This window comes from Mustelus asterias, chromosome 6, assembly GCF_964213995.1.
Source record: "Mustelus asterias chromosome 6, sMusAst1.hap1.1, whole genome shotgun sequence".
Classification (NCBI taxonomy): Eukaryota; Metazoa; Chordata; class Chondrichthyes; order Carcharhiniformes; family Triakidae; genus Mustelus; species Mustelus asterias.
In genome coordinates this window covers 66007958-66030084 of record NC_135806.1, presented here as the reverse complement: position 1 = coordinate 66030084, position 22127 = coordinate 66007958, and the positions used below count along the sequence as shown (strand labels likewise).

The following is a 22127-nucleotide window of genomic DNA, read 5'->3' as shown; positions in this document are numbered from 1 at the left end:
CAAAGTGGTGAGGATATTGTAATTCTGCAACGGGATATAGATTGAGTGACTGGGCAAAAACCTGGCAAATAGAGTTTAATATGGGGAAGTGTGAGGTCACGCACTTTGGCAGGAGGAATCGCAACGCAGATTATTTCCTAAATGGAGACACTGCAGGTGTGTGAAGTACAGAAGGATCCAGATGTTTTCGTCCAAACAGTTAAGACAAGCAAAATTTTGACCTTTATCGCAAAGGGGTGTGGAATTCACTTTCGGAAGTCGGATCAAAAACTAATGATCACGTTAAAGAAACTGCTAATAGGTAATTGTGGTTCTGGCTTTGGAGGGCAGGGCCTTATCGATTGGCCTTTTGTTTTTGAGAGCAATCTAATCAGAAACTTTAATAGCCATGTCCTCACGTGGCTATCGCCTTTTGTTCTTGAAAGTAATCTAATCAAAATGTAGCAATACAGCTATGCCCTTATTGGCTAACAGAAGTATGTGGATGTATCTCCGTCGTGTATAACTGAAACTGTTTTGTAAGCCAGACAGAGACTCACGAACCCATGCTTGATGCGCATGGTCCAGCGATCTCTCCTCCGATGCAATAAAGGTTTGCGGAGAAACCGGTGTCTCATCAGTTTTTGATCCGACTTCCGAAAGCGAATTTCACACTACCTCAATCTTCACAGTAACTGCTTAACGAAAGGCCATGCTTACAGCTGAATTTAAGTTTTTTTAATCCAAGGATACTATAGTGGAATAGCATTCTGCAGATCAGCAAATACCGCAATGAGAAACATATGAAGTGTACGTAAAACTATTGCATACAGAGAAAAATATAGTTTCTCCAAACCAGGGACCTGTAATTAGCCTCAAGTTTGTACATGACGTCAAAACAAAATAAAACAGGACAATTTAAGGGTGCCACAAGTGTCACCTCTCTAACTTTAATGAGATTTTATGGTGGGTATGCGAACATTATGAATGTCACTTAAACTGAAAAGCACCGAGCAATGTAACTGCACACGTTAAATTGCATTTGTAATTAGCATTTTAAGCTATAAATTAATACTGGAAGTGGTGAAACAATTTGAAGTTATGGCTTAAGGTTCATCACACAGTATTAACAAGTACAAGAAATTTGCTTTCTCCCATATCATACTGGTAACAATATATTGATTAAGCCTAATGTGACATAGGAGTAAACCAAACAAAATAGCTGATCACAGGAGGACAAAACCTTGAACCTCTGGTGAACAACAAAGCCATTCTAATGTTGCACAGTGTAAACAAAGGGTAGTCATTTTAAGTGTTCTAAAAATTGCTAAGAGTTAGTTCATGGAAACTTCTACATTACTGCAAACTGTCAATACCAATAAACACGCAAGAGAGGATATATACTGTGAAGTCTGTACAAGACATTCAAATACTGGAAAAGCTGTGTATATAAACATGATCAAATGTATATTAGATTAACATTTTAAAATGTTAAAAGCACCAGGTGAAGTGGTGTTTTCCAGACAACTTTTTTCCCCGCGAAGCATCTTCTCACAAAAACACCCCCACCTCATTTACCGAGATTAATAACACCACCCCCAATTCTATTTCAGCACAAAACAGCTTGATGATCAACACCCCTCCCCCATCCCCTTCACTATAGTCCTAACAAAACTATCATTGCCCACCCAGTTCAACAACCAACCCATTTTGTAAAGTTTTATTAAACACTGGTCCTTAGTTCAATGGGGTGTCAACTAAAATACAACCTTCTATACGCCTACCCATTACAGTGAACTAAATCATTCGGAACACAAATGAATCCACTTCACTGCACCAGATATATCTAGTGCTTTCTGCTTGTTTTGTTAAACAAAATGAAAGCCTTTCTTACACATTGAATTCTGTACTGTTATTCGCATTTTCACAAAAACACACTAGTTTCCAGATTTACACTAGCAAGCCATTCATCATTTCAATTTATTCCAACAATGGGCTATTCAAAGATTAGTGGGCTGGCACTGCCCTAAGCCAATCAAAATGAAAGGTACAGTATCCTACTCTCAACGATCACCATGTCAATTTTCAGGCTGTTTCATTCCAAATCAACCAACTTCTGTGTAATTGGCAAATAATCTATGAATGACACTGGTCAGCAAGTAGAAACTCAGAACTTTTTAAATATGAATTCAATGAAGTACTTGCAGAAATGCATTTCAGGGCAATGAATTTCAATAAGCATTCTGAACAAGAATGTTGCAATTCATTTAAGATTTTCCTTACATGTAACAAAGAAAAATAAACATTCCACAAAGGTGGAGTATTTTACAGTATAAAGAAAGAGGAAAAAAGGCAAACTATGGAAATCCAATAAAAACATAAATGGAAATGAACAGCAAAACAATGCTGATGGGGAGATTTTGAAGCAGTGGTATTGGCATTCACAGAACACTACCACCAAGTTCCTCTCCAAGCCACACACCATCTTGGCTTGAAACTATATTGGTGTTAATTCAGTGTTGCTGGATGAAAATCCTGGGATTCCCTTCCTAACAGATCAGGCAATATCTTTAGAGTTATAGAAGTCAGTCAACTTTCAGGTTCAAGGACCTTCAGACCAAAAGAATCTGCTGACATGCTCTGGCCTAGAAATGCCACCAGGTGTTTAATACTTAATGGTCCCTGAAGACTAGCAAGGAACACAACTGTAAAAACAGTTGCCAGAAGGCCGCCAGTCAGAGCTACTTGGATGGGCAATAAACACTGCCTTATAAAATCTGCAATATCAATTTCTTCTATTTTTATTTCAGATCCAGATCTCTATTTCCCCACTCTGTTGCTGTGTGCCTCCTTTTTTTAATCCTCTCAATCAGTTGTGTACACTTAAGGGGAAGCGAGATAATCATTTGAATGAGAAAGAAATGAATGACCATGATGGCAGACTGCAATGAGAAATGATGGAGGAGACAGGAGTGAAGCATAAACACTGGCAGGGATTGTCGGGATATTTCAATTGCCCATCACGTTTTCCTCACAACAGCAGTGGCCATATTTCCAAAGTACTTACTTGGCTGACTGGTTTTCCACAAGGAGGAAGCTGGAGCACAGTCAAATGGTTTTCCACAGTGCGGGCAAGGATGAATTGCCATAGGATTTTCAAATGTCCATCTTAACCAGGCAGAAGAAATTTAGTTCAGTTTCCTCAAAGGACCAGTGCTGACAATGCAATATTCCCTCAGTGCTGCAGCAGATTGAAAGCCTCTGGAGTAGACCTCAAACACTCAACATCCTGACCCAGAGATAAAAGTGCAACTAACGCAGCCAAGATATACAGAATAAATCACAGTAGCCTCGACACCAACTCCAGTATTACATGTAAACTACACCTAAATCTCCTGTCCTCTAAACAGATCGATAAAGTGGAGAATGGGGAAAGCATTAAAATAATTTAAATCAACTGTATTTGGTTTTGCTGTCTCTTCAGTTATGAAAAAGAGAACATTAACATAACCTTCTCAGTGTGGGCAGCATAGTGGCACAATTGTTAGCACTGCTGTCTCATAGTGCCAGGGACCCGGGTTCAAATCTGGTATTGGGTGGCTGTGTGTGGAGCTTGCACATTCTCCCAGTGGCTGCATGGGTTTCCTCCAGGTGCTCCAGCTTCCTTCTGCAGTCCAAAGACGTGCGGGTTAGGTGGATTAGCCAGGCAAATGCACAGAGTTACAGCAATAGGGTGGGGTGCAGATTCTCTTTTGTAGAGTTGATGGGCTGAATGGCCACTTTCTGCACTGTAGAGATTGTATAATTCTGTCATTTTACTCATTACTCAGCCTCAATTATTTGTGAAGAAAAAAGCTAACAATATAAAAGTTGCAACAAAAATATATACTTTTAACATGAGGTACAAAAATCTTTAGAAAATATAGGAAAACAAGTTGCTGAAGCTATGAAAAAGAGAGACAATGTCGCAGGTTTTATAAACAGGGGCATGGAGTGCCAATCATGGCTTTCAAAGAGAAAGGGATAAGGGGAAAAGGCAGTGGAATGGGACTAGGCAAGTTGCTCTTGCAGAGAAACAACAAACCACAGTCCTCTGTGCTGTAGCCATTCTAAAAGTATGAAAGCAAAATGATAATTCAATAGTCATTTCAACTGTTGGTCAGGTTGAAATCAGTATGTTAGTCCAGTTTTGGTGTCTTACTTCTGGAGGTCAAATGAAGACTAACGCTCCAACGCAGACAAAACACATCTGCATTTATAATTACAGTACATCCAAAGCACTTCACTGCCTATGGCTTCTGAAGGTTCATGGCTATTATGACACATGAAACAATACAGCCAACTTGCACACAGAAATATTTCAAAAGCAGCAAGAGTTAAATGACCACTGTTTTCTGTTGTGGCAGTAGTTGAGGGATCAGTGTTGGCCATGGCATCAAAAGAAGTTCCTGCATCTGGTGGCATAGCGCAATGAGTTCTTGCATTCATCTGAACTTGCAAAGTCTCAAACTAAACATCTCATTTGAAATCCAGCACATTCAACAACTTAAATGTTCTCTAAATAACATCAATGCACTCAGTCCTGGAGTGGGACTTGAACCTATGATCTTATGTTTCAAAAGCAATGGTGCTACTACATGCATAATAACTCAGAGCTTCCAATCTAAAAAGAGGTGAACACGGAGATGTTTGCCACTGAGGGCTGCAACAGAATTCCAAACTCCCAGTTAGTTAGAAAATGCTTTGTGGGAGCCATTCACTTACGATCTCGCCAGGATTTGTCAGCATGTAAAGTTCATAGAATCATAGAAACCCTACAGTGCAGAAGGAGGCCATTCGGCCCATCGAGTCTGCACCGACCACAATCCCACCCAGGCCCTACCCCCACATATTTACCCGCTAATCCCTCTAACCTATGCATCCCAGGACTCTAAGGGGCAATTTTTAACCTGGCCAATCAACCTAACCCGCACATCTTTGGACTGTGGGAGGAAGGAAACCCACACAGACACGAGGAGAATGTGTAAACTCCACACAGACAGTGACCCGAGCCGGGAATCGAACCCAGGACTCTGGAGCTGTAAAGCAGCAGTGCTAACCACTGTGCTACCGTGCCGCCCTGAGTTGGACTGTCTACCTGAGACTTATGTAGTTCATTTGTAGGAACTGAACACATGGTAGATAAATTTACCAATGACACCAAGATAGGTAGGAAAGCAAGTCATCAAAAGGAGGTAGCAAGTCTGAACAGAGGAATAAATAGGTTATGTGAGTGGGCAACAAATTGGCAAAAGAAATATAATGTGGGAAGAGGTGAGCTCGTCCACTTTGGCAGGAAGAATAGAAAAGCAGATAACATTTAAAATGAGAAAGGTTGCAGAACTCGGTGATACATAGCGGTCTGGGTATCCTCGTAATAAATCACAAAGTTAGCTTGCAGGTACAGCAAGTAATTAGCAAGGGAAATTGAGTTTTGGTACTTATTGCAAGGGGAGTGAAATATAAAAGTAGGGAAATTTTATTGCAGTTGTAGAGAAGCCGTGGTGAGGCCACATCTAGAGTACTACTTTGGTCTACCTATTTGAAAAAAGGATATAATTACACTAGCAGTTCTAAGGATGTTCACTTTACTCATTCCTGGGATGAAGAAAGGTTAAACAGGTTGGGCCTCTACCCATTGGAGATTAGAAGAATGAGTGGAGATCTTATTGAAACGAAGTGAATCCTGAGGGGACTTGATATGGTGAATACTAGGAGAATGTTTCCTCTTGTGCAGGAGACAATAACTGGAGAAGGCAGTTTAAAAATAAGAAATTTCCCTTTTAAGATGGAGATGGGGAATTTATTTTTCCTCTGAAGATCAAGAGTATGTGGAATCCTCTTCTCCAGAAAATAGTGCATGCTGGGTCACAGTTTATTCAAGGCAGAGTTAGACGTTTGATCAGCAAGAGAGTCAGCTTATGGGGGAAACAGACAGGTTAAGTGGAGTTGAGACCACAGCCAGGTCAGCTATGGTCATATTGATGGCCGAGCAGGCTCAAAGGGCTGAAAGGCCTAACCCGGACTTCACTCTTATACTCTGCACTGATTCATTTCAGCTGCTAGGAACAGCACTAAATTAGGAGGGTCTTCACACTGCTGCTAACTCACCCTCACAAACCTCCCCCTCCCCTCCAGCCCAATCTCATACATCCCACCCGTCACCTGCTCCTTAATTTTTAAATTTTCTGCCTCAACTAATGATCCCTGAGAGGAAGGTCCTGTTGCAGTTGGGAGAGGAAGGTAGGAATGCAGGAATGCAATTTCAAATGCAGATTCGCCACTGACAGCAAGATCCAGGCCACTGTTACAGGCTACAAATACTGGACATATTAAGTTACTCTTTTCTGTTGAAATGCTTCCGTTTATTTTAGGTCTGTGCATTTGTATCTCAGTGATTATTACGAATGCACTTCCTCACATTTCACATCTCAGCACTAAGCTGGTGAAGGCCATTAGAAATAAACCTTATCATAGTGCATCGCACAAGAGCTGGAAGAGCAAACATGAACAATAATAACAAAACTTTAACATAAGAACATAAGAAATAGGAGCAGGAGTAGGCCATCTAGCCCCTCGAGCCTGCCCCGCCATTCAATAAGATCATGGCTGATCTGACGTGGATCAGTACCACTTACCCGCCTGATCCCCATAACCCTTAATTCCCTTACCGATCAGGAATCCATCCATCCGCGCTTTAAACATATTCAGCGAGGTAGCCTCCACCACCTCAGTGGGCAGAGAATTCCAGAGATTCACCACCCTCTGGGAGAAGAAGTTCCTCCTCAACTCTGTCTTAAACCGACCCCCCTTTATTTTGAGGCTGTGTCCTCTAGTTTTAACTTCCTTACTAAGTGGAAAGAATCTCTCCGCCTCCACCCTATCCAGCCCCCGCATTATCTTATAAGTCTCCATAAGATCCCCCCTCATCCTTCTAAACTCCAACGAGTACAAACCCAATCTCCTCAGCCTCTCCTCATAATCCAAACCCCTCATCTCCGGTATCAACCTGGTGAACCTTCTCTGCACTCCCTCCAATGCCAATATATCCTTCCTCATATAAGGGGACCAATACTGCACACAGTATTCCAGCTGCGGCCTCACCAATGCCCTGTACAGGTGCATCAAGACATCCCTGCTTTTATATTCTATCCCCTTCGCAATATAGGCCAACATCCCATTTGCCTTCTTGATCACCTGTTGTACCTGCAGACTGGGCTTTTGCGTCTCATGCACAAGGACCCCCAGGTCCCTTTGCACGGTAGCATGTTTTAATTTGTTTCCATTGAGATAGTAATCCCATTTGTTATTATTTCCTCCAAAGTGTATAACCTCGCATTTCTCAACGTTATACTCCATTTGCCATATCCTCGCCCACTCACTCACCCTTTACATTTAGCATTATTTGCAACCACAAGCTAAAAAATAATTAAACTGTTAACTGGTGACACTCATCTTAAAAATATCAAAATCTTTGCTTCAAAACCAACTTACTTGCCAAAATTTTATTTCTTGTTCATATTGAACTCTTCCTTTACAGTTCATTAATAATTAAGCAATCGCAGTGTTAACAAAGTTGTCAGCCACACCTGCACTATTTACAAGAATGCTGGATGTTGGGGAGACAGAAGCTTGGAAAGTATAATTTTCCAAAAGAAAAGATCATGCACAAATTAAGCACAGATGCAAATATGAAGTATAATTTAAAAAATGTAAAAGGAGCAGAAATAAAAGTCAGAAACTTCCCGTTACTTATGTGAAGTAACAAACTGAAAGTTTTAAAAGGGCAAACAGTGATAACAGATAGTCAGAGAACTAAAATTTTAGTTTTATTTGTATTAGTCTGCCACTAGGTAAGATTTCAAGACACCACAGAATATAAAAGTTCAAGATTTTCCCTCATTATATATTTGATACAAAGTCTCAGGTGTTTTAATATAAAAATACATGTACTTTTAGAAGTCTTCACAAATTCAAGTTACTAATACACACACGTTGGCTATTGTAATCTAGTTGTCCATCTCAATCAAGGGGCAAGTTAGAAAATTGTTCTGAAAATATTCCTTACTCCTTAAATTCATCATCCTGCGATTATTGGACCGAATATTGAACACATCAAAGAATAGCTTAAAAAGTACGCAGTGAGTAATTAGAGTATGAAAGAAAAACACCTAGAAATATAAAAACAGATAGTAAAAGTATCTACAGGTATTTAAAAGTGAAAAGTGCAAATATAGCAATTACTGGTCCTATACAGAATGTGCCTGAGGAATTAAGGGAATGGTGGAGGAATTGAACAGATATTTGGCATCTGGCTTCACTGTACAGAATACAAATAACTTCCTAGAGATAAGAAACTCTATGGGGAATTGCATGAAATATCAGGTACCAACATACTGTCATGTACCAATGATTCTGTTCAGTATGTTAAGCTTTTGAACCAAGCACCTACCATTGCAAACACAATACGGTTTAACTTCCATAAACACAATGCTGTATTAAACCAGATTAAAGCTTTGGTGGTCAAACAAAAAAGTAACTGTTACTTTAGAAAAACTAGTCCATAAGTACACCATATGAACATGGTATTAGTTAATGAATGCAGGTCAAAAGTTGTACAATTTCCCCATGCTCATATTTCAATTATTTGCAAGCAACAAGCATGGCAAAGAGCCTTCTGTACACCATGAAGTAGCATTAGATAAGGACAAGCTGAAAATATGCAGTTCCCTTTTAACTCAGCCATGTTAAAAATAACAACCACTGCAGTTAAAAGCAATTCAGCTTCAAAACAAATGTTCTTACAATCTCAGTGGCAGCTAGAAGCAAATCATAAATGATCTTAAAAAATAACAAGTGGATAGTTAAAGAAAAAGTAAGGCCCTCCTCAGGACCAGAAGAGTATATGTGGAGCCAGAGGATGTCGGTATGGTTTTTAATGAATACTTGGTGTCTGCGTTGAAAAAAGAGGGACAATGCAGACACTGCAATCATTCCAGCATCCTCCAATCTTCTTTGTAATTATTTTTTGGAGGAGTGTGAAATGAAATGAGCAAAAGAGAGAAAGTATTAAGGGGTTGAACATCTTTAAATGGCTAAATTACCAGGCCCGTGCAAAATGTATTCTAGGCTTTTAAGGGAAGCAAAAGAAGAAATAGCGGATGTTCTGACCATTTTCCAATCCTCCCTCTCCAGCTACAGTTGTGGTAGCACGGGACATGGGCGTCACTGGCTAGGTCAGCATTTGTTGCCTCACCCTAACTGCTTGAGAAGGTGGTGGTGAGCTGCCTTCTTGAACCACTGCAGTCATACGATTATAGTTATACCACATTGCTGCAAGGAAGCTAATGTACCATTGTTTAACAGGGAGAAATGGATAAACCACGCAATTACACGCCAGTCTGCCTAATTTCAGTGGTGGGAAATTTATTTAAAAATATTGAGGGAATCTTCATTTAGAAAGAAGCGGATTAATCAATGGCAGTACACACAGACTTTCTATAGGAAGGCCATGTCTGCTTAACATGATTGAATTTTTGGGGGAGTTAACAAGGAGGGTTGATGACAGTAATGCATTTGATGTAATCTATATGGATTTTAGCAAGTCTTATGACATGTTTCCACATGGTAGATTGGTAACAACGTAATGAGAGCCAAGGGAAAAGTCACAAATTGGATCGAGGCAAGAAGCAAAGAGTAATGGTTGAAGGATGCTTTTGTGACTGGAACGTTGTTCCTGTGAAGTTTCCCAATACTAGGCCCCTTGCTTTGAATGCTACACATCAATGATTTGGACTTGAATACATACGATTAAAATGTTTGCAGACACTACAAAAATTGCCCTGTGGTTGATATTAAAGAAGAAATCTGTAGAAGAAAAATATGAACTAGGCAGATGGGCAGAACAGTTTCAAATTAGTTCAATCCAAAGAATCATGAGGTAATGTATTTGGTTGGAAGGAATTAAGGCGAAGGAATATACAATAAATGGTAAAATACAGAGATATGTGGTGTGCATGTCCATAGATCCCGGAAGACTGGAAAGGAAGATAAAAGGTGGTCAAAAAGGCAAATGGGATACTTGCCTTTAGTCCTGGTCTGATATATATAGGAGCAGGGAGGTTGGGATTGAATTGTATAAAACACTAGTTTGACCACAGCTGAAGTACGACATGCCGTTCTGGTCACCACACTATTGCAAAGAGGTGATTACATCAGGGAATTACAGAAGAGATTTACAAAGATGCTACATACTGTGTGTGTCCAAGGGGCCTTATAAGCAATGGCCTGCTCATGCTAAGAAGTTCTATATTTTGTTTTGTACTTCGAAGCATACCAGAAAGTACCAGGTCATTTCAGATGAGTTTCTCACCGAGTTGTGAAAAATAGAGAATGGAGCTCGGTGTGATTCCATGTGGTGGGGTGGCATGGTGGTAGTGGTTAGCACTGCTGCCTCACAGCGCCAGGGACCCAGGTTCGATTCCCAGCTTTGGGTAACTGTCTGTGTGGAGTTTGTATGTTCTCTCCGTGCCTGCATAGGTTTCCTCCAGGTGCTCTAGTTTCCTCCCACACTTCAAAGATGTGCGGGTTAGGTTGATTGGCTATGCTAAATTGCCCCTTAGTGTCAGGGGATTAGTAGGGTAAATAAGCATGGTTATGGGGATAGGGCCTTGGCGGAATTGTGGTCGGTGCAGACTTGATGGGCTGAATGGCCTCCTTCTGCACTGTAGATTCTATGATTCTATGTCACCTGAGAATTTTAGTTATGAGGAAAGGATTAGATAGGCTATAGTTATTTTCTTTGGAAACAGAGGTAACTGAGGGGAGACCAAATGAAGTGTATAAAATTATAAGCAGTTTAAGTAGAGTGGATAGGAAGGTTATATAATGGAATATAGTGTTCAATTCTGGTTGCCACACTACCAGAAGGATGTGGAGGCTTTGGAGAGGGTACAGAAAAGATTTACCAGGATGTTGCCTGGTATGGAGGGCATTAGCTATGAGGAGAGGTTGGAGAAACTTGGTTTGTTCTCACTAGAGCGACGGAGGTTGAGGGGAGACCTGATAGAAGTCTACAAGATTATGAGAGGCATGGACAGAGTGGATAGTCAGAAGCTTTTTCCCCCAGAGTGGAAGTGTCAATTACTAGGGGGCACAGGTTTAAGGTGCGAGGAGCAAGTTTTAAAAGAGATGTACGAGGCAGATCTTTTACACAGAGAGTGGTGGGTGCCTGGAACTCATTGCCAGGGGAGGTAGTGGAAGCGGATACGGTAGTGACTTTTAAGGGGCGTCTTGACAAGTACATGAATGAGATGGGAATAGAGGGATATGGTCCCCAGAAGCATAGGGGGTTTTAGTTAAGTCGGGCAGCATGGTCGGTGCTGGCTTGGAGGGCCGAAGGGCCTGTTCCTGTGCTGTAATTTTCTTTGTTCTATAACCATTTGGTTGAGGGGTCTACAACCAAGGGATATAGATCAAGGACAAGGGGTGGGAGGTTTAGAGGGAATTCAATGTTTGACTCAAGAGGATGTAGAGGTTTGGAATTCACTGCCTTAAAAGGATGTAGAAGCAGAAGCCCTCTTAATATTTAAAAGTACTTAGTTTTGCACTTGAAATATAACTTACAAGGTTACTGACCAAGAGCTGGAAAGGAGGATTACGGTTGGGTAGCTGGCATGGACATGAATAGCCTCTTTCCATACTGCAAAGTTCTAGGATTTCTGTGAACACTTGCCAAATGGCTCCTTCAACATTGGTGCATAATTTTATCTCTGATATGATTCTTATTAATTGCATTTCTGTTGACTTGGCTAGAGAAATTCTATCGTTTTCTTCAGAATCTTCCATGCGCAAATACTCAAATGTGGTGCATGTTCTTTTACTGTACTACACATATTAAAAGTATCACCTTGAATTTCAATTCTTATTATGTAAACAGAATGTAAGATCTTCCCAGCAGTGGCCTTCTAAGTCAAGTCATTTTGGACCACATTCATCCAGTTTCTAAAAGAGTTAACAACTCAATTCCAGCTTCAAGTTTGGCACGGTTATCATAATCTGATAACCTCACAAGGGAAATGATCAAGAGCAAATGGCATCAGAAACAGATCCATATGAACAAAGCAGGAAGAAGCTTCTGAAGTTGAGGTCCAGGCACATGTCAGGTGAAAATATGCCTGTGTTTCAGACTTTATACCAATTGACTTGGTGCTGAATGGATGCCATCACTGGATGGAAAGTGAAAATTACCAAGTTGGGAATGGTGGTTCCACATTCCTTCTTTTGTAAATGCCCAAAAGCAAAATGAACGTGATGGATATTATCATCTCAATAGTGATCTAGTAACTCCACTTAAAGCCTACTATGGTTACTTTTGGAGAGCATCACTAAATTGATCCAATGCAGAAAGATTAATTTATTGAAGTGACATAAACAATGAAGGAAATGAATAATAGGCAAAGGCAGAAAGAAGTATTGTTTTACAAATCATCTCACCAGAAGACTTGTGTCTTGATCTTTCTTTGCCTCAGCATAAACTTAATAGATGCTTATTCTCTCAGCTTGTTACTAATTATAACCCATTAAATCCATGACATGGGGAAAAAATATATCAAAATGAAATGATGACGGTCATTTGAAATTCAATCCTATAACCCAAGATTGTAGGTTCAATTTGCTGTTCCTTTTCACTCCATGACTATACCTTTGATGGTATTTGGATGGACTAAATATCAGACAAACTTTGTTTTCAAATTTGGTGCATGCCATCAAAAATGTGTATCTGAAACAAATGTGATATAATAGTTCTCTTTGTCCGTGTTACATTGCCCATTCACATCTTTTGTAGTTCAGGTCCAGTAACAAGATGACATTATGTAAAACAAAATAATCCCCCATTCTGCAATTATTCCAATAACCTTCATAATTTATAATAGATAAATATTTTACCTTTCAACCCAACATGAAAATCTCACATTTTAAAGTGAATTGTTCCATCTCTAAAGCTTTTTTAGATGTATTTGAAACTTAGTCCAAAACTCCTCCATTCTTTTTCTATGCCAACTACAGTCTATGCAATTTTGAAATTAGAATGCGCAGTGGTTTCTGACCCAGTCAGGAATTTATGAACCGTACATACAATTAGAATGAGGGAGGGGGTTATGAAAGTGACGTGGAAGACACAGTATGCCACTTAATAGAAAGAAACTCACTGCTCTTTACCAAAACACTTTTACCCTGTGTGCATAAGCAATGTCTACTGAACTTCAGTAAATTTATTTTAATATAAAGTTTCTGTGCTCTACCAGTTAACAATGAAAGCCCCTATGTAATTGCATTAATTCACAGATTTCATATTCTCCTGCTGGAATTAATATTCTTCTGCTTCATCAACAAGACAAGTTCTTTAAGACAGCTTTGAGCTTTCCAAAATTTATAACAACCCAAGCTTCAATATTTGCAACTGAAATCATGAAACAAAAAAATATTAATGCAATAAAACAAGGTTACAAATACACAAACTGCAGAAGTCAGTCCAACATGCACAGCAAATTGATAAGTGACTGAACGTACAGTACTGCCATGCCTGGAACTAGACAACATACAATTCTCAATGCACACTTAAAATTTTAATTGCCGCACAGAAGCTTGCGCAAACCATTTAGAGGGTCACAGGTGTCATGCAAATATTCCCCAAGCAGTTGTTCATATCCTTAGGAACAGAATTCTGAACATCGACAACAACTGAATCATTAGAACAATACGGATGTAATAAGCTATTGACACACGTCAATCAGCACAGCAATGCATGTGCTAGTTTGGATAGTTAGAGCTTAAATTTTCAGATATTTCAGGAATCTATACGAAAGAGTACTGGTCTCACTTGGACAAAGTCATTTAGTTGTTTGGAATTCATTTCATTTTCAACATTTAAACAGAAACATTCTTCCAGATTATGAAGCAGCAGGGCAGATGAAGGATTTTCCCGATGGTGAGGGAGTCAAGAATCGGGGTCATAGTCAATGGATAAAGGCTGATTTAAGACATTTAAGACTGAAATGAGAAGAAATTTCTTCACTGAGTGGTAAGCCTATGGAATTCACTACCATAGAAAACAATATTTTCAAGAAGGATATAGATATAATCCTTGGGGCGAAAGGGATCAAAGGATAAGGGGGAAGGCAGATCAAGCTATTGAGCTGGAAGATCAGCTATGACACAAATGGCTCGAAGGGCTCTTCCCTGCTCCTATTTTCTATGTTTTTATGTTTCTATATCAAAAATCCAAAAAATAACCCTAACTGCATGTCTGGAATGATTCAAGTAATTAGCATAGCCCAACTATTTGTTCCAACAGTCAGCACTTGGGCATTTAACTGGATAAGAGCTACTACCTTCTTCCCATAGGTTGACTTAAGGTTCGAAAATTAGCCGTTGTCCACAAAAGATCATTGGCATCTCTGTCCAATAGGCAGAGACAGTTGGTTAATAAGTAGCTTGAGGGGCACCGCTCCACAAACATTGGTCAACGCAAGGAGGCAAATCTCCAACTACCACAACCAGTAAATCGATTGAACATGTGCCATTGGCATCATTCTGTATCCCACACACGTCATCTATAACTAACTGAGCAAACTGATACACCAATGTTTCTACCCAGTTGAACACTTAAGCACTGACGGTGTGCATTTAAATTACACACATACACCTAGTTGCATGATGCTCAAACAAATCTTTTTTAAAGACTTGCATCATTCTCTCAACTAATACAATACACTCCAGATCAGAAATTTGCAGGTCCTAGGTATGACTTTAAGAGCACCAAACATGCAAGGCTGAAAACAGTAATTATTTTTACAGACTATATAATTTGTTGACACAAACTGTGAGCAAGTTCAGATTCTGCTCGTGTTCAGTAGCTATTAACAGAAATACAATCCATATTGATGTTAAACTGAGCAATCTAAATTCCCCCCACCCCAAAGAAACAAATCCAACTCAAAATACATTTAACATTGGGCACACATCACTGTATGATTCAAAACCAATTCAGATGTGTATTTTAACATTAAATCTTGCAATCCAACAGCACTGTCAGGAAAGATCACAAATCACAAGTTGACAACAGAGAAGGAATATCATTCATTTCTCTTAGCTCATTTACTTGAAAAGAAAAATGCCAAGTTCTTTATTACATCAGATTGAGACATGATCTTTTCACCTCCATTACTCCCTGATGAAAATCTATTTCTAATAGTAATTATTTTTTGCCTGGATAAGTCCTCCCAGTCATCCAGTAATTTACAAACCCATGCCCCTCTATCCTACTATCATGATTTACCTTAAAAGTAATGGTTTAACTATCAGTCTGGCCAGATAAACAAGTGTTTCATGATATAACAATGTGACTGTATGTCTCACATTTTGCACCCAAATTCTTCTAAATCTAAATGAATATTGCTTTCGTTTATTAAAAGTAATGTTCTTTGCCTACAAAAGCAACATCAGACTTGCAAATAATTAAGGTAACTACAGAGCAATTGGAAATGGCAGCCATTTATACTGTTTGCAGCAGAAATAAATCAATTATTGAACTATTTCTATAAAATATTTTCAAAGCTTTTATGGAAAACAATAACGTCAAACACTGTTGATTCTGTGAAACACAAGATGCCATTATAACTACAGCAGAAACAGAAGTTGGATTCAAATTCTATTCTTAACCGTGTAATAAAATATTTTCAGCTTTCTATATGTTGGAGTGATGAAAATGTTTCTCCCAAAGGAATATTCCCCAAACTGATTAATTCAGCCTGCAGCTGATAAAAATGGTTGTCATTTAAATACGTAAATAAATATTTCCTAGAGAATCAGCAAACAATATTACTTTCAATCAAGTAATACTAAATTAATGTATTGTGAAAATCCAACACTACCAATAGCAATGTGTAGATCAGAATATCGCATTGTCTTAGAACATTATTGCATTACTGATTCGTACCTTATGGCAGTGCTTTTCCAAGACTTTTCTGATTCCTTCAAATATAACACATTTCCAGATATTTTATTTTAACTTTTAGAAGATTCTTCCAACTACACAAAGGAAAAACAGCTCTTGCCTAGGAAATATGTTAATATACAGAACAAGAAATAACTTGCTTGCAACTTGACTGACTGCTCTCCCTTTCTAGCTCACCTGCTGCTGAAACCTTCATTTATGCCTTTGTTACCTCTGGACTCAACTATTTAATACACTCTTGGCTGGTCGCCCACATTCGACCCTCCATAAACTTGAGGTCCTCCAAAACTCTGCTGCCCGTATCTAACTTGTAGCAAACCCCATCCCCCTGCATGTATTTACATACCTACACTGACTCCTGTTCAAGCAGCATCTTGACTTTTAACATTCTCATCCTGGTTTTCAAATCCCTCTAGGCCTTTCCCCTCCCTTTCACTATAATCTCCTCCAACGTCACAATCCTTATGAGATATCTGCACTCCTCTAATTCTGACTTCTTGTGCATTCCCAATTGTAGCTGTTCCATCATCAGTGGCTATGCCTTCAGTTGCCTAGGCCCCAAGCTCTGGAATGCCCTGTCTACACCTGTTCCGTTCTTCCTGCTTTAATACACTCCTCAAAACCCACCTCTCTGACTAAGCTTTAGTCATCTGACCTGACCTCATATACAGTTGTGTCATACTTTGCAAATTACTTCAAAGAAGCGCTATCAATGTTTCATTATGTTAAACAATGCTACATAAATAAGTTGTAAATCAATAAATGTAGATTTAAAAAATACATAATACTGATGATCTTGAGAAGCCCAGACATTCTCTTAAAGCTTCTGAGTCCTGGGACCCCAGTTTGAAAACATATGCAAAAAAGACTGGATAAAAATCCACAACTACATTGGCAACTGCTTCTGGAAGCACTATTAATAAGTAATTGTTTATCTTATATATGTCCTTTAAATCTATTTAATTACAAAAGAGGTCTATTATTATACTTAATAACTGCAAAGAAAGCTGGAGTAAATTCGAAATGAATCATTGCAGTAGCTTCACCGTTTCTATTACAGGATGCCACACATTTTGAAGAATGATTCATCTATAGAAATCATTTTTAAAAAATTCTTTACACCTACTGACCAATAAAGATTTTAAAATGGACAAAACAGATCATGCATTGCTTAGTGTCCAACATTGGAAAAACAAACACTGTTAATGTGCTTGGTAAAGATTTTCAAACCCCACCAAGTAGCTCCCATGTCCCAGTGAACTCAAGTTAAAATAGTCACTAAGTTCTTCTACGGCCTTCCCAAACCTAACTTCAGCTGTCTCACTGAACCATACAATCATATTTGCAACCTGAACTCACCATACTGCACTCCTATTGCTCCACCTTTGATGGCTGTCCTCTTAGCCTCTGTGCCCTCTGTAAATGTCTTCCTAAATCCATTAGTTTTGTCACCTCCTTCCCCATTTTGGAAATCTCAATTATTTATAGCTGCCTTGCTGATCCTCAATATTCAATTATGCCATTTCATTATTATGGCTCCAAAGATGTATTTAATGTAATGAGAAGCACTTTGGAAATCAAGCCCATCACAATACCTGTGGGCAGACCCCAGAAACGAAAACATGATTCAGCAAAAATCAATTTGAAGTCAATAGTTTCTGTATGGAGACGAGCCACAGTACATGAATAAAACCCCGAGTGATCATGATTCACGCTCACTTTGATTTGTATTCCTCAAAAAAGGTTACAATAAATACATTAACCAGAATCCAACCCAACAGAAACACAGGGTTTGGAATCACGATAATGACATTGTGTAAATCTAAATCACCAGTCACGCATAACATTAATTTGTTGGATATTCCAGGAACCACCTCGGTTGATGAAACTGCTGGGGTTATAATAATGATGCTGACGCTGTTTAAAGTGTGGGGTAACACAGCGTGACTGAAAATTTGGGGAGATTTATTCCTCTGGTTTTTGGGCTGGACCAGGAGCCCGGGGGGGGGGGGGGGGGGGTGGTGACACCAGGAGCCCGGGAACGACACTGACAATGCTGCCTGCCTGCCTGCACAATGCTGTCTCCCGGCTCTGGTTGGTGATGACAGTGGCTGAGGGTAATCCCTGCCCCCCCTCCCCCGCCGGCCCGCCCGCCACTCGCCTCTTTAACGGTGCAATCCGGCGCCAGCTCGAAGTCCTCTTTGTCTTTGGGGGTTTTGACGGTGACCCGGATGGTGCCAGTGCTGGAACACTGTCCCGCGCTCTCCGCCATCCTCCAGCCCACTGTCAGCCAACGGCCGCTTCCTCATTGCAGCGCGGCACCATGGGAAACCCACCCACAAAAACCCATCCCCTCAGTCACCGCACAAAATATAAAAACAACACAGCCCACCATCAAACAATTACCGTATCACCTCTAAACTAATACTTGTTCCTCAAACGCTGACTGAGCTGGCTTGTGACGTTTCACAGTAGCCCCATAAGGTGCTGACGTATTGGACCGGAAGTTACCGGAACCGGAAATGGACGGGGTACCATTTTTTAAAATTCCAATTCAATCAAATCAAGTCCATTTCAGAGTCTCAACAAGTTGAGACATTCCCGATCCAAGCTGACAAGACAGGGCTCTCACCTCCTGTCTTGGGCTTGATCTACATGATCCAAGCTGATTGGAGTAGGCATAGCTCCTCCTCCAAGGCTTGATCTCATTTGCATCTTAGCCAAAAGGCTGAGATGCTGCTTTTAAAAATTGCTTCAAATGAAGCTAAAATGTAACCTAATGACTTCAACCAAGCGCAGCATGTCGAAACGACACTTGATATTAGCCAAAAGGCCGAGAAGCGATAGAGAAGCTCATGTATCAGTTGATTATGTGATGAACATGCTGGAAATGTTAGCTGACAGGATTAGACCATATCTCTACACACTGTATCCATGCATTATACACCCCTCTTGGAGAAAAGTCATGTTTATTTACTTTAAATAAGAAACCATACTTTCCATATGTATTTCTATACATTCAGAAGGTGACAAGTATAAAACCAATTTATCACTGTGAAAACATGCCTCTCACACATAATATTTTGCACTCTCTATTCCCAATATATACAAGACATGAATTTATTGTTTCAAGTTCTTACTCAACCAGTCTTATTTCAACTTCTTTATTGAATGAACTTTAAACTTAATGAATGTGTTGTATATGTATTTATGCACTTCACAACCTAACCAACCAGAGTTGGTGTGTTTCAAAGTAAATAAACTATTTCCTGCTTCATTAATAGTACTTCAACACTGAGCGGCAAATGGAAAATCTTTATGAATATGGACACTTAGTATAATTACAACTATTCTTTTTTAAACAACATCCACAAATCAAGTTTAGTCACCAAAAAGAAAATGCTGGAAAATCTCAGCAAGTCTGGCAGCATCTAAGCAGAGAAAAAAGCTGACGTTTCGAGTCCAGGTGGTCTTTTGTCAAAGCTCAATTTTAGTCATTGGTTTACAAAGCTTTGCTGATGTGACAGGTTTTGGAATGGAATCAGGTTTTGAACTGTTTGGTTTTGGTTCACTGCTCAAAAAAAAGCCTGATTGGAAATTGGTACTTCAGACGCTGAAGTCTTAACAAAAAACCCAAATATGCTCATTTAGCTTGAAGCACTTTTTGTTTGTGTCATACTGACATTTTGACTGAACGATTTATGTTCAACTTTAAGGATCAAGTTTGGTAGGGCCAAACTTAATAGTCTCCAGAGTTGTTCTATACTTCAGCAGGAAATTAGCCAACTGTGGTTTCATACTGAGTTTAGAATGCAAGATGCTTTGAGGGCCAAGAAAGACAGAGTTTCAAGTCAATGTTCGTCAGCACAATATGAGAAATTTTTAATAAACCCTGAAGACTCCCTCACACAGCTACTTACCTATTCTCAGTGCTGATGTGGATCTCTCATGATGGACAAAGATATCAAAGAGTGCTGGAGTAAGCACTTTAGGAGTCTGCTTAAATATCACTGTAGATGGGGTAGCTATAGACAATCTTTCAGACTGATCCAAATGTGAAAACATGGACAGCAAACCCTCTGTTCTAGAGGTTGACATAAACATCGGATCTTGACCCTCAAGGAAAGTTCCAGGCTCAGACAGGATCCCAGGAAGAATTTACAAATCTGAGTGAACCCATGCAGATAGCCATCAAATTCACACAATGATAAAACAAAATATGGATCAACAAACTTTTCTCAGAGGTTCAAGGATGTCACAATGTTCACCTGTACAAAGGAAAAAAAAAATATTTTGTGGGTGACAACCACAGAGGATTCTCACAATTGTGATAGCTGGTAAGATGCGAGCAAAAGTTCTACTCAATAGGTGGGTAGGCCACAAAACAGAATGTGGACTGCCAGAAAGTCAAAGGGGTTCAGGAGAGGCAGAGACACTTGCAACATGACCTTAATCCTTCGGCAAATACAAGAGAAATGGTGCAGCAACAGATGGGATGCTACTGCACTTTTGTTGACTTGATAATGGCTTTTGATATATTAAAAAGAGAGATCACATGGAAAATCTTAGATGCCCTGATGGTCCTGCTTCATGATGGAATGACAGCCAGTGTCACTGACTGTGTTGAATACATTGACGCCTTTGACATAACCAGTGAGATGACGCAAGGGTGTGTTGTATGACCCCTGTGATCTGTTTGCTGCCATGCTTTCTGGGGAATTTGATAAAAAAGTTGATGGAATATACATTCAATTCATAACAGACGGCAAACTTCAAACTTTGTGGCCTGGGGCTCAGCTTTTCCCTCTGCAACTTGATCCTAGACTTCCTAACCCACAGACTACAGTCAGTAAGGAAAGGCAACAGCACCTCCTCCATGATCATCCTCAGTAAGAAGTCTCACAACACCAGGTTAAAGTCTAACAGGTTTATTTGGTAGCACGAGCTTTCGGAACGCTGCCCCTTCATCAGGTGAGTGAAGAGTTGGGTTCACAAACAGGGCATATATAGACACAAACTCATTTACAAGATAATGGTTGGAATGTAAGTCTTAACAAGTAATCAAGTCTTTATCGGTGCAGACAATGTGAGTGGAGAGAAGGTTAAGCACAGGTTAAAGAGATGTGAATTGTCTCAAGCCAGGACAGACGTGGGGTTAGGTTGATTGGCCATGCTAAATTGAACCTACTCAGGGTAAATATGTGGAGTTACGGGAATAGGGCCTGTGTGGGATTGTGGTCGGTGCAGACTCGATGGGCTGAATGGCCTCCTTCTAACAGTAGGGATTCTATGATGACTGTGCCCACATGTCACGCTTCTATGATGCAAAAGTGATAAAAGTTGGAGTAAAAGCCTCAACAACGAGGCTGATTAAAACAAGAAGCAGCAAGATTTTTTTTAGGGTCTAATTTACACAATTTTATTTGATTTAATTTATTATTGTCATGTGTATTAGTATACAGTGAAAAGTATTGTTTCTGGTGCGCTATACAGACAAAGCATACCGTTCATAGAGAAGGAAAGGAGAGGTGTAGAATGTAGTGTTACAGTCATAGCTAGGGTGTAGAGAAAGATCAACTTAATACAAGGTAGACCCATTCAAACATCTGATGGCAGCAGGGAAGAAGCTGTTCTTGAGTCGGTTGGTACGTGACCTCAGACTTTTGTATCTTTTTCCTGATGCGTGGGGTCCTTGATTATGCTGGCTGCTTTGCCGAGGCAGTGGGAAGTGTAGACAGAGTCAATGGATGGGAGGCTGGTTTGCGTGATGGATTGGGCTACATTCACGACCTTTTGTAATTCCTTGCAGTCTTGGGCAGAACAGGAGCCATACCAAACTGTGATACAACAAGAAAGGATGCTTTCTATGGTGCATCTGTAAAAGTTGGTGAGAGCCATAGTGGATATGCCAAATTTCCTTAGTCTCCTGAGAAAGTAGAGGCATTGGTGGGCTATCTTAACTATGGCGTTGGCATGGGGGGACCAAAACAGGTTGCTGGTGATCTGGACACCTAGAAGCCTGAAGCTCTCGACCATTTCCACTTCATCCCCATTGATGTAGACCGGGGCATGTCCTCCATTACACTTCCTG

General features: G+C 39.9%; 1 protein-coding gene across 2 annotated transcripts in view; it reads right to left on the bottom strand.

The window, feature by feature from the left end:
* ubqln4 (ubiquilin 4) overlaps positions 1-18695 on the bottom strand; it is a 43955-nt gene extending 25260 nt beyond the window's left edge. Inside the window, exon 1 of one of the 2 annotated variants that reach the window (XM_078214481.1) lies at positions 18198-18695. In XM_078214481.1, coding sequence (XP_078070607.1) covers positions 18198-18308 — 111 coding nt within the window. In that variant the 5' untranslated portion in view covers positions 18309-18695. The remainder of the gene's footprint in view (positions 1-18197) is intronic. The other variant, XM_078214482.1, reaches the window with a different exon arrangement.
* Positions 18696-22127: the final 3432 nt, after the last annotated feature.